Genomic DNA, 13,457 nt, shown 5'->3' on the forward strand with positions numbered 1-13,457 from the left:
CCCAAAATATCGCCATACCCAAAATCTCGCCTGACCAAAATGTAAATGTTCCAACAGATGATAAGGATGACGGTATAAAAGACGCTGTTTCAGAAGAAGTATCACGGGTATTTGACCAAGTCCCGCGATACCATATGAAAATTCTATTTCTGTATTAGAGGATTTCAATGTGAAGGTAGGGCGACAGGATGTTTTTGAACTGGTTATAGGGAAAGAAAGTCTGCATAAGAAAAGTAATAACAACTAACGGGGTTAGTTTCGTGAACTTTAGAACATCCAAAAACTTAAAATTTTAGCAAAAATCTAATAATATTTATGAAAGTATGAAATAATATATGAGTTTCTACGACGTCCCTTGATTATGTCCTGTAGGTTAAAGGAGACGTAGATGACCAGGATGAAGGAAATGATCGAATAAAGAAGGTGAGAGGAAACGGGAATAACCCGAGAAAGCCCACGCACACGATGTTTTGTATCTTCTTCTTTTCTTCTTCTTCTTCTTCTTCTTCTTCTTCTTCTTATTATTATTATTATTATTATTATTATTATTATTATTATTATTATTATTATTATTATTATTATTATTATTATTATTATTATTATTTGTAATGTGGAATTGCATATTAAGAAACTCATTGGGTAAATTTTAAATAAAAGTTTCATTCGCAGCGATGTTTTGGCCCAGCGAGATTTTGTCCCGCGAGGTTTTGGGCGGCGATGTTTTGGCAACATGAGGTTTTGGCCCGGCGAGATTTTGTCCCGCGAGGTTTTGGGCGGCGAGGTTTTGGCCCGGCGAGATTTTGTCCCGCGAGGTTTTGGCCGGCGAGATTTTGGGCGGCGATGTTTCGGCCGCGAGATTTTGTCCGTATCCCTGCTATTGTATTGGTTTATAACTGAAGAACAAAGAATAATTTAATCATTTATATTTTTCGATTAGTCAGAGCGAGAATTTCCCTGGATTTTCACGTTTTATCAAAAAAATTCCCTTTTTCCTTTTCTGCTAAATTTACCTACGAAATTTCCATCGATTAGGGAAATTTCCCTCAAACTACAAACACTTTTCTAGTACTTATCCGGCTTAGGGTTGTCACCTTTCGAAAACAAAATGTCGGGACAATTCATCCGGATTGTCATTTTTCCAAACAAAATGAACGGAGATCTTCTGGAGATATTTGCAGAATATATTAGAGCTTCTTTTTCCGTAATAATTTCTCACGGTCGGTAGATTGGTCGATATTTTGGAACATTTTACACATTCTTAACAAAAGGAAAACAGTGTAACTGTTTTCACAGCTGCACCTAGCTTGCCAATGGATGAAGGAAATCATTGCAAATTCTCAAGATCGCAAATGCAGCGCCGATGCAGAAATATTCTGAAAAGATGCTTTCTTTGAGAACGCTCCAGGTATTATTGGCAAAATAACTTTTAGAATACGAGAAAATATCGTAACAGCACTGGCGTGGCGTACAAATTTTCAGCAAACCCTAAATGGCCGGCCGGCCTAGCATATCGTTGATGGCCCAACTGACACTTCCCACCATTCGCCTACCGAGGTAGGGGAATTCTAATCAATAATTTAGACTTTCTGTTGCCAGGCACATTGCTACTTGTCTGCTGCTATTGTGAAGTTTTTCCTAATTTCGATGGCTTTCTATAATTATACGGAAATTATTACCAATTTCTGCAATGAATATAAAAGTCGGAACATTTGAAAGTCCCGAAAGAGCTACTTCGGGACGCGGGTTATGTTCTCCAAAATCAGAAATGTCCCCACAAAATCAGGATGTCTGCCAACCCTAACCGCCGCCATTTTGTGTGATAACCTGAATTCGCCCAACATCTTACCTACAATGGTTACCATGTCATGTTAAATATATTGTTGAGAAAGTACTATACCTTATAATTTCCTTTTTACAACTCTTGATAAATTGTTACACATTATTACAGAAAAAATATGAATGAAATGATAAAATGGGATATTTATAAACATAAGATAAAATGAGAAGTAAAATAAGAAGCAACGATGGAAAGGTTCAATTTTATTGTCACTATAAAGAAAACACTTCTGTTTGAAGCAATCTAGTTATTATTTTAGGGACTGCGTTGGCAACACTTTCTGCCTGCGTTGGCAACACTTTCTGTCGTTCCCGTACGTCTTGATCACGACAGAGACTAGTGCGTTGAGCTATGCAGAGTGTAGGATAAATGGAAATGTACAGTACATTGTAATTCATGTAAGCTTTTATTAGATTTTGTATATTTGAATTTTGAATTTAACATTTCTTTCAGCAGCGAGGCTATATGAGACATGGACCTACATCCTAACGTGGGATCCCAACAACATGAGTTTCCGCTAGGAATCGAACCCGGGTCTCCCATGCCTAACCACTTAGACACGAAGGAGCTCTAAGATTTTATTAGGGATAATTACAAGGAATATTTAATAGAAAGTCGTAGATATTAAAACAAATGTGATAAAACAAGATAACACTAGCTAATAGTCCTGAAGAGAATCGATTTTACTATTTAAATACTATGGAAGTAAGAAAGAATAATTTAATTTCCGTAATATTGAAAAATGGACGTAAATAGTTAACTTACCGGTTTGTTGACTCGTACGTCTGTGGTGTCACAAGAAACAGCCAACCTGTCCGATGGTCGACGTCTTGGTTGCACCCACTGGAAATATGCAGCGTACGCCATTATTCCTAAATGTTCTACGTTACGATCCGCCATATCTTTGGCTTTTAATATAGGTTCTACTCCGAGCTTCTCTCCGCCTTTGATGCCTGAAATAAAATAACAAGGAAACCAGTTCAAAATATTATTGAACTTTCTTTCAAGTGTTGTATTGTTACTTCTACCAATTCATTGTTGCGAAATTGAGGTATGCAAGGGCTGTTCATCTAATTTTCGGACTATGCTGTAAAAAGCATAGGGACGACTTACTACCTATTCGTGCTTTTCTCCTTCAAATACTTTTCAGCTGCATGTATTTATCGATTCCAACGTTGCCGTCGCCGCTGGAAGCAGTCTTGGAAAGTGTGTGTAATATGTTACTCTGGATGATGTACATCAGGAGTAATGTTTTCCTTTCGATCAAGACAGACCATTCCTGAAGTGTGATACGGAACATTGTCATGATGGAAACGCCACTGTCCAAATACCCACGTGTCAAACAGTTTACAACAAGCGGAATCACGGCTGTGTAGACCTAATTAACAGTTTGGTCACATTTTTTAAAAAAATCGTGATACGATCCCGTCAATTAACACAATCAGAAGTACTTTCACCCGGGCTCGGGTTTGTGTGGCCTTTTTGGATCTCGGATTACAAATGATTTACGATGGGACATTGCCGTAGTTTCGGGATCGTACACGTACACCAATGATTCATGCTCTGTGATGATACTGACCAGTAACGTGGTTGATCCCCGCAGATCCCTAATCGCCATGACGCGATTGTCCTTCTGGTTCTGTGAGAGAAACTTCTGCACGAATTTCACCGATACACACCGCATTCCTAGGTTTTCATGTAAACTTTGGTAACGTGAGCAGATGGAAATGTTTATCTGCCATATTTACGTGCAGTGAGCATTGCGAGCTACAATTAATACTTTTTTTTTTAAAGAAAGTTTGGGAGTTACATGAGCAGCCCTTGTATAATTTGTGAATCGCTTCCAGAGAAATAGTAGATATTTCTTTATATAATGTAGCATTTAGTTATGTGGATTATGAAGAAGGAAATGTGCGCTGAGTTTGTTACTCTAATACTGTATTAATGATCAAATCGGTAGATTGAACAGACCAGGAAGCTACTGCTGTTCATCCTGACGTTCCTCAAACCACGCCTATACAGAGCTGGCTGATTCTGTTGGCGCATTGTCATCTTGAGGACTGCTTTGTTGTTGGTACACCTGGTCATCTAAAATGTTCACATAATCACTGGAAATCATTCGTCCCTTGAGGATAACATAGGACCAACGAAATGTCATGATATTGCGGCCTACACCAGCACAGAGCTAATATCATGTTCATTAATAGGTAGTAATCCGAAACATACATTTCTTTGGAGACAAGGAGAAACATGATTCATCACCACATTACTCACTTCCAATCATCGGAAGCCCATGTTTTGTTTTCTTGACATCTTTTTCGAGCTATAGTGTTGATGGTGGTGACAAAAGGTTACGAAATCGCAACCCGACTACAAATGACTAAATTCTATCAATGTTTTATATGACAATGGAGTCAAAAGCATTTCAAGATTAATCGTTCACCATTTTGCAACAACAAAAAAAGTAAATATCAATTTCAAATAAAATGTAAACTTTAAATGTGGGCTACCACTTAGACAGTAAACGATTATATTGAGAGATGGCACCAACAATCAGATGCATGGCTTGAAGAGTAACCAAAAAGTAGAACCACCAGTTTGAAAGGCTACACGAAGGCGGGAAATAGTGTGAAAATGGCGTCACCACTCGAAACATGGCCCAAGAAGGAGCAATCTATCTCATAAGGAACGGACATGGACATGTCATCCGGACATCCTAATCAATCTTAGTCCATTCGACAAACATAACAAAGATATGTTCATGTACAAAAATTTAGGTGTCATGGACAACGGAGTAAGTGCCTGGGGCCCATTAACCCTGCAAGTATAAAGAAAATCGTAGTCTCGCAATGAAATAGCTACTGCATCAACACTGTTTATGGGAAAGTCGTAGTTTATAGTTCATTCTCTTCAGTATGAAACAAGCTTTCCAGGGTGCTATGTATTGGGGCCCATAACGTACTTGAACAGGGAAAATTGGGGGAAAATTCCCTCCAAAAATCCCTCCATTAACATTGGCCCCCTTCTGGAGTGGCCCAGCTTAAAAGTACACAAACCAAAATATATCTCGAAAAAATACTATAAGGGATAAGAAATGAGTGTACCAAGTTTTGTCTTGAGAGACGGAATAGGTATGAGGGGAAAGGTTGTATACCAATACGCTCTGTGCATACAAAACCAAACCTATATCCTGACCTATAAAAAGAAAATAATAGAAAAATATAAACGCAGTATTATTTATCGTGATACCAAGATTTGTACCACTTTCTCTGTAGAATGAAGCAAGCGTTTAAAACAACAATTGTGCTACAGTCATATTAGGATGAACCCACATTATCCACCAACATCCCCACCCATGTCCTTTTGTTCTCTATTCCGTTCTTAATGTGTCATAATATATCTTCTCCCTTGTTTTAAGGACATATCTCCTAGTATTTATCAAGGTATATTTTATTTGTGTACTCCTACTAGTGTGCGACTTACCAGGGAGGATGGGGGTAAATCCCCCCCCTCCTCTGAAGAATTGGTTGTCTCCCATAAGTTTTGAACTTCCCCGTGTTAAATTTCTGGGATGTGCATCTTATAGCCCTTTAAATGTCCTTTAATTCATACACTGACTCCTACCGGCTCCCGTGTTGCTTCAGAGGACGCACAACTTCACAATAGAGTTATTTTGCAAGTCATTTTTACGATTTGTCCCCAATTTCCCTCTCCACATGTCACGTAACAATATGCGTGATAACTATTGAAACGCTTGCATCATTTTACAGACAATGTGGTAGAATTCTTGATATCAGGATAAATATTACTGCGTTTATATTTTTTATATTATGTTCACTTTATAGGTCAGGTGATAGGTTCGTTATATATATATATATATATATATATATATATATATATATATATATATACAGAGCGTATCGGTATACAATCTTCCCCCTCATACCTATTCCGTCTATCAAAACAAAACTTGGTACACTAATTTCTTATCCTCTATAGTATTTTTCGAGATACATTTGGATTGTGTACTTTTATTCGGGACTACCTCAGAAGGGGCCAAAGTTGATGAGAGGGAATTTTGGAGGCAATTTTCCCGACATTCTCTCAATTTTCCCTGTTCAAGTATGTTATGGGCCCCAACACATGGCACCTCTGGAAAGCTTGTTTTATGATGAAGAGAAAGAACTATAAACCATGATTTTTCCAATAACAGTGCTAATGCAATAGCTATTTCACTGCGACCCCACGATTTTCTTTATACTAACAGGGTCAATGGGCCCCAAGGACTTACTCCGTTGTCCATGGCACCTAATTTTTTTTGTATATGAACATATCTTTGTTATGTTTATCGAATGGGCTAGATTTAATTCGGATGTCCGACTGACACGTTCATGTCCGTTCCTTGTGAGAAGTTTTTTGTTCACTCGTACATTGCCCACAGTGATAGCCAATTGTCACTGTACTAACAGCAATTTTTATTTTTGGACGAATTTTATTCTTGATTCCTTGATAAGCCCATTACTAATCAGAAAACAAATAGCATAAAAGTGTTTCTGATCGGTTCATATTGTGATTAATGCTACTTTGACACACCTATATCAAATTGGTGTTGTTAACTGTCTGTTACTCTTCAAATCATGTCTGTCATTTTTGGAACTGTCTGTCGCCTAGTATTTCTGATTTTAACTCTCTTTTGAAACTCCTGTTTAACTCTTCTTAGAAACAGTTAGACCTATAGATATAGGACATGCAAATATATAATTCTTGCACATCAGTGTTCCTACAAAAACATTCCTTACTTTGAAGTTGTTATAATATATGCACTCATTGAGATATGTTGAAAAATAATGTGCCAGTGATTACAGTGAATCAAAACATTTGTTTTTGTTTTTTTGTTTATTTATAGAACTTTTGTACACTAGAGGGCAGTGAAATCAGCTTCAAGATGACACTCACCCGACAGCAACACATCTGGTGTGTTAGAGTTTCATTCAACAAAAAATATTGTCTTAATCCAACGAACTTTCAAGCTCAAATTTAACATAAACCCACCTACAAATAAGTCAATTTTGAAATGGTAATGCAATTTTGTTGAGGCAGGATGCACCTGTGACCAGAAAAAAAAGGACATTCTGGCCGAACACCAGTTTCAACTCAAGTTCTTGACTGCGTCAGAGAAATTTTTTTGGGAAACACAAAAAAGTCAACTCGACGAGCTAGCAGAGAGTGTTTGTACTGAACTGGTACCACGTGAAATATGATGATTTGATGAAACTGTAAAAAAAAAAAAAAAAAAAAAAAAAAAAAAACAATAAATAAATTTGATTGTATACTCACTTCAAATCAAGGAGTGATTTTGTGTCCACGATACAGTGGCGCATTTAGGGGGTGGCTATCGGGCTCAAGACCCCCGAAATTCCATGTACAACAATAATCCTTCTTACCATTTCTAAGGAAAAGTATAAATACTTATTCACGTGTTCTGCGTAGCCCCCCCCCGAAACAAAATCGTAAATACGCCACTGGTACGATATATATTTTTTCTCATCTCTATAGACAACCCTCAATATATATATTTGTCAATATGTTTCACAATATTTTGTTAACTTGTCCGTAACTCTTTCTTTCAGCGTAATCTTCCTCACTGAGGGCTAGAACTCTTAATGAAATAAATAATATGGGAAGTTTCAAACAATGTTTCGTTCTTTTGTGTTGTGAAACATGATTTTTTTTTTTTTTTTTTTAAGTGCTAAACTTACCCAAATTAAGATTTGATTCCCAGTTCGAAGAATCTGTCAGCAGTTGATTGTAGCCAGGTACTGGTCCACCCAAAGATCTTACGAGTGTACAAAGAACCATTCCGTCATTCCAATCGCGCTGTGAACAACATACAATCATCAACATTAATTAATAATTTATTAATTTAATTAAACACATCTCTAAAGGCAATTCTGTTATTAATGAAAAATATGTTTCCTCTCTTGCTATCCCCTTATCTAACAACTATTCGTTTTAGAAATTGTTTTTGATTAGTATAAGTCTTTGTTAGTGCCATTTTGATTTACAATATGTTATTACAATTGCTCTCAGCGTTTAAAACTTGAGAAAGAAACGAAATTTTGAGTTCTAGTTACATTTTTATCTAAGGAAGTATTAAGAAAAATATATTTTAATATTCACTCACTCCAATAAACATAGAACATCATTTTCTATTTACCACTTATTACGTAAAATTAATATTTACAACAAAAACATCTTTAATAAAACACTATACAGTACACATATACAGGGATGAATTCAAGGGGTAGCCCGGGGGGAATCTCTCCCCGAAGAAAATTTATTCCTCCCCGGAGAAACCCAAAATTTCAATCACAAAATGTAGAAATTACTTCATCCAAACTCCTCTTCCCCGGAGAAGTTCATATTCCCCCCCCCCCGCCCGGGTGAAAATGTCTGAATTCAACACTGCACATATATACGAGGCGTATCCGGAAAGTAAGTATCGTTTTGAAATTCGGTAGGCATCGTCCGCTGTGCGCTGTGTACCTACATCTTTTGGCAAGGCAGACGCCATTACGGAAACATTCGACAGTGTTTATGCTTGTTTGTAAAATGTCTCCGCGGATTGAGAATTCTGCCGACTGAAATATAGCTACGCTACGAATCTTTATTTATTTATTTATTTAGTGTTAAAGACGTGAAATGTATGGAGAAAACATTATGAACGATGGAATGGTACGGAAATGGGTTAGAGCTTTTAAAGATGACGGCACAAATGTTCATGATGAGGAGCAAAGTGGGCGAACTTCTGTAATCACTGAAGATTTGGTGTACAAAGTTGACGAAAAAGTGAAAAACAACAGATTCTTTACGATTTCGTCGTTCTCTGTTATCACTCATAATGTTTTCTGCATACGCTTCACTGATCTGGTGATATGTTTGAGCTGCTTTCACACCTTTAGCGCTAGGAAAACGAATCACAGCGAGCATTTCACAGTTGGCGGGATTCTCAATTGGCGGAGGCATTTCAATTACTCACAAGCAAACGTAAACACAATTGAATGTTTCCGTAATAGCATCTGTGGCTTACCAATAGATGTAGGTACGTAGAACGCATGCGCGGGATGTCGACCGCAGCGCTGCAGCGGCCGAATTTCAAAGCGGTACTTACTTTCCGGACACGCCTCGCAATTAATGATTGCAATTTCAAGTAATCCTCTATTTAGAATGATAAATAAACTGTTATTATTGAATACATAGAAATAATGACAGTTTAATATACTGTATACAATATAGATATTGAGATTTTTGAGTATATATATATAGGGTGTTCATTTATATGTAGCCAAAATTCACTGGTGAAATGGTCACACCTAAACAATAAAAAAAAAATCCATATGTACATAGGGCGAAAAACGCTTTATTTCAATGCCGAAATCGAGAAAATTGTAACTGCGTTTGCTTAGCTCGAAAACTATGAGAGATATCAAAGGCGGTTAAAGTAATATTAGAGGAAATAGGATGCTGTCTTTCTAAATAACCATGTTTCAGAGTTGGGACGTATCGGCGCCAGAGTGGAAGCTGCCGTATAGGTTCCGCTCTGCCAACTACTCATTGTGTAAGACGCATCCCATTTTAATGCCTATTTTAAGATAAAACAAGCTTCTTATACCAGACAATATGATAGTTAAATAAAGCCATGAACGTGGTTTACTATTTGATGCTTAACTTTTCGGAATTTGTCAGGGACAGAGATCCAGTTTATGTATTTATATAAAAGAATCTTCGCCACAAATGCCTTTTACGTTTTAATCTTATATTTACCAACTCCTTTATCGAATTCGTTATATTTGGCATTTTTCGTGTATTACAATCAGTGGCGTATTTAGGATTTTGTTTCGGGGCCTATGCACAAGACGGGGAAGCAGGGTGCAATTGCCCACCTGAGTTTGAGAATGAAATATATTTTAATTTATGCATAAATTGAAGTTTTAATGGCAAGAATTGCAGACTGGGGAATCTTATGTGATATGGTACACACAAAAATTTAGCACTGAATCTGACCTTTTATTCTGTTTATAGAAGAAAAGAAAGCATCCTCTTGGCCTACCTAATTTCCCAGGCTACTTATCCCCCCCTTCTTGATTTTCTTTAATTCAAACATTTTCCTTTCTTTGTAACTAAACGATGTATATATTCCTTTGCTATAATAACTAAAGTCCCGTTATATTGATATTTGTGCAAGTTGGTGTGGAACACCAGTTTGGCTTATCAGCTCCTCTTAGTTCTGGTACTACTGACGACGACCGACTTGAATCACAACTAACAACGGTCGAAAGTATAATAGAAGAAAGGAAAGAAAGTAACAAATAAGAAAAAGAGAAACAGAAGAGTAGAATGGACGAAAGAAAGACAAAAAGAACAGAGTTCTTACACGGAATGAAATTTGCCAGATGTAGTATGATTTCTGAACAAAGAGCATAAGAAAATGGAAAGTCAATGGCATTCTTAGAAATGGTAAGAAGGATTATTGTTGTACGTGGAAATACGAAAAACTTACAAATTTATTTCGGGGGCAGGGGGTTGAGCCCGATATCCCCCTAAATACGCCACTGATTACAGTAATACAAAATGAACCAATGATAACTTTCATCTTTGATTTTAATTCAGGTTTTCTTTTTTCTTACGAGAAATGTCTGCAATGTTATTGTGCACGCGATATGTCAAATGATCATTCAGGAAATGGAGTCCTCTTTTTGAAGAACGCTTGTTTATTGAGAACACTAGTTTACAGTATCTCGAGAACAAGTATTGCCTATGATTTAGACATTCATACTTCTTAAAACACGTTCTTTGGTAACTCCTGTTTGCTCAAGTATTTAACAAAGTAGGCAGTATACGTTGCGCATCGGTCATTCAATTGACAGGTAAAAGTTTATGTTCCTTCTTCATAAAACTTTCTACGAAGTTTATTCTTGAAACATATTGCTGAACAAACATAACTGTAGTTGGAGGTTTAAGACTCCTAACGTTGTTTTGTAAACGCCCATGGACATTCAAGATAAACACGTAACTAATATATATATATATATATATATATATATTGGTATTTACCGTGAAATTTCGGACGTTCATCTGTGGGATTTGTTTCTTGACCCAGTTGAGCGTGGCGTGGTAACCGGGGCTGTCTTCCTTCATGAAGTAGGAAAGGTAGGTCATTCCAGAAAGTTCGTCCAGGAAGGGCGACGCCAGATATTCAGGTTCCAACACCATTGGGATTTGGAATTCTTTTCGGGCAATCTCCATCGCGGTTCGGCAGTTTTCTACGCTGTAATAATAATAATAAAAAAATAGATAACATTAACATTAACAAATATATTAGCATCAATATAAATATAGAGAAAAAGGAATATGAAAAAGATGTCTTTATATGTAGTCAGCGAATTCTTCCATTGATTGAAAAAACATATTGTTTGGCAACGGTATTCGAGACAGAAAAATATCATTTTCGATAGTTTCCATTTAATCTTTATGAATAGCGATTATTATTTATTTATTTTAGTTTTTGACACACTGTCTAATTAAAAACCCTACTGCACATCAATAAAAATTCAAAAGTATTCTTTTTTAATATTTTTTGAAGTATAGTTAATGTCAAATTACTTTGTATTTTTGATCATAAAGATATTACTTACGGAACTGCAACTGCTTTTCAATAACGAAAAATACGTAAAATGAAACCTTTAAGTTTTATGTCTCACGGTTATGCCGGATAGGCTAAAGGAGACGGTGATGATGGGAAATGAATGAAATGGTGAAATGAAGATAGTGGAGGAAACGGGAGAATCCCGAGAAAACCCACGCATACGGTGTTTGTCCACCACAAAGTTCACTTGGCGCGAGCTGGGATCGAACTACGGACCCCATGCGCCAGAGGTAAACGCTCTAACACTGAGCCACTACGGCCCCAACGAAAAATACGTATTATTATTATTATTATTATTATTATTATTATTATTATTATTATTATTATTATTATTATTATTATTATTATTATTATTATTATTATTACCGTTTCGAAATATATAAATAATATACTTATCTATAAAGCGTGCATTTTACTTATATCCTAAATTTCTCTCCGCACATCAGTGATTCCGTAGCGGCACAAGTGTTTCGGGACACACTGTTTCAAAATTGCTATCCTGTGGTATGCCCTTTAAGCCAGAGAAGATGGACAATTAATCAAAGTGAAAAATTATGAGACAATTTGGTGGAATGATCATGCTGGAGGAAACGGGAAAGCCCTGAGAAAACTCGCGAAACTAGAGAACCCTCGCAGCAGAAATAAGCATTCTATAACTGAGGCACGGTTTCTCAACATCACGCTCACTCAACCTCACGCTCTCGACATGACGTTTGCTCGATCTCACGTTCACATTGGCAAACCAATTTTAGACTCATTCGACCTCACACTCTCGACATCACGTTCACTGGACCTCACGCTCATCATCATCTCGACATCACGCTCACAACAATTTCGACATGACAGCCACTCGACCTCACACTCACATCATTTCGACATTATGCTCACTCAACCTCACATTCACTGATTTGGAATTCGCATTCACTCAACCTCATGTTCACTTCGTGAGGTGAAGTCGAGTAAGCGTGAGTTCCGAACTCATGAACGCCGACCTCATACATTTGGACACCTTTATTCTTTAGAGATTTCATTGATTGAATTTGTTTTTACTATGGCGATCAACGTTAAAAAAAAAAAAAAAAGGTTGATTTCTTGCACCTTCGGTTTGAACATAAAGTTAAGAGAGAAGATGAAACCTATTTTTAAAACGCTAAAGCGATTCCATAAATCCGCTTTCCGTTATCTCTTAGCGTATTCGCTGTAATTTCTATTACTTCTAGTTTTAGTAGAGCGTTAAGGATGGAGAGGAAATGTATTCTTTGGAACTTATTCGATTGCAATATAGCGCTTCTCACTATGTTACTGTTTTTGCTATATAGCGATCAACGATAAACCGGAAGTTGTTGATTTCTACAACTTTCAAAAATGAAAAATGAAATGAAATCTTTAAGTTTTACTTCCTACGACAATGCTGGTTAGGCTAATGGAGACGGCGATGAGAAATGAATGAAATGATAGAATGAGGAAAGTGGGAGGGAACGAGAGAACCCCGAGAAAATGCACGCACACGGTGTTTGCCCACCACAAAGATCACTTGGCGAGTGCTGGAATCGAAACAAGGACTCTATGCACGAGAGGTGAACGCTCTACCACTGAGCCACCGCTGACCTTCTACAACTTTCAGTTTGAATATCATCTTCACCAAAAAATTCTTCTTCCATCTTCTCCATCACTTCTTCCATCATCATTCGCCTGCGTAAATCACCCGTCTCCCTTTCCCCTAACAGACATAATGATGGCATGTTAAACTGAAAGATCTGACCATTAATTGCTGTAAACTTACTCAGCTCAATTGCCGATTTGATTAAAGAAAAATTCGACGAAATATTTGTTCTTCTTGAGACATCCACATAAAAAATTAAAGAAGCATAGTTAAGATTCTTAAAATTGAGGAATAACATATTTGAAGTACTT

General features: G+C 36.9%; 1 protein-coding gene across 2 annotated transcripts in view; it reads right to left on the reverse strand.

Annotated features, from left to right (window-relative positions):
• The window catches only part of jbug (filamin-type immunoglobulin domains fbug), a 385,095-nt gene that overhangs the window by 245,636 nt on the left and 126,002 nt on the right, over positions 1-13,457 (reverse strand). For both annotated transcript variants that reach the window (XM_081769953.1, XM_081769952.1), the window contains exons 4-6: positions 10,952-11,165; positions 7,597-7,714; positions 2,603-2,790 (exon numbers count right to left, since the gene is read on the reverse strand). In XM_081769953.1, coding sequence (XP_081626079.1) covers positions 2,603-2,790; positions 7,597-7,714; positions 10,952-11,165 — 520 coding nt within the window. The remainder of the gene's footprint in view (positions 1-2,602; positions 2,791-7,596; positions 7,715-10,951; positions 11,166-13,457) is intronic.

Source organism: Thermobia domestica, chromosome 8, assembly GCF_964235325.1.
Source record: "Thermobia domestica chromosome 8, izTheDome1.hap1.1, whole genome shotgun sequence".
Classification (NCBI taxonomy): domain Eukaryota; kingdom Metazoa; phylum Arthropoda; class Insecta; order Zygentoma; family Lepismatidae; genus Thermobia; species Thermobia domestica.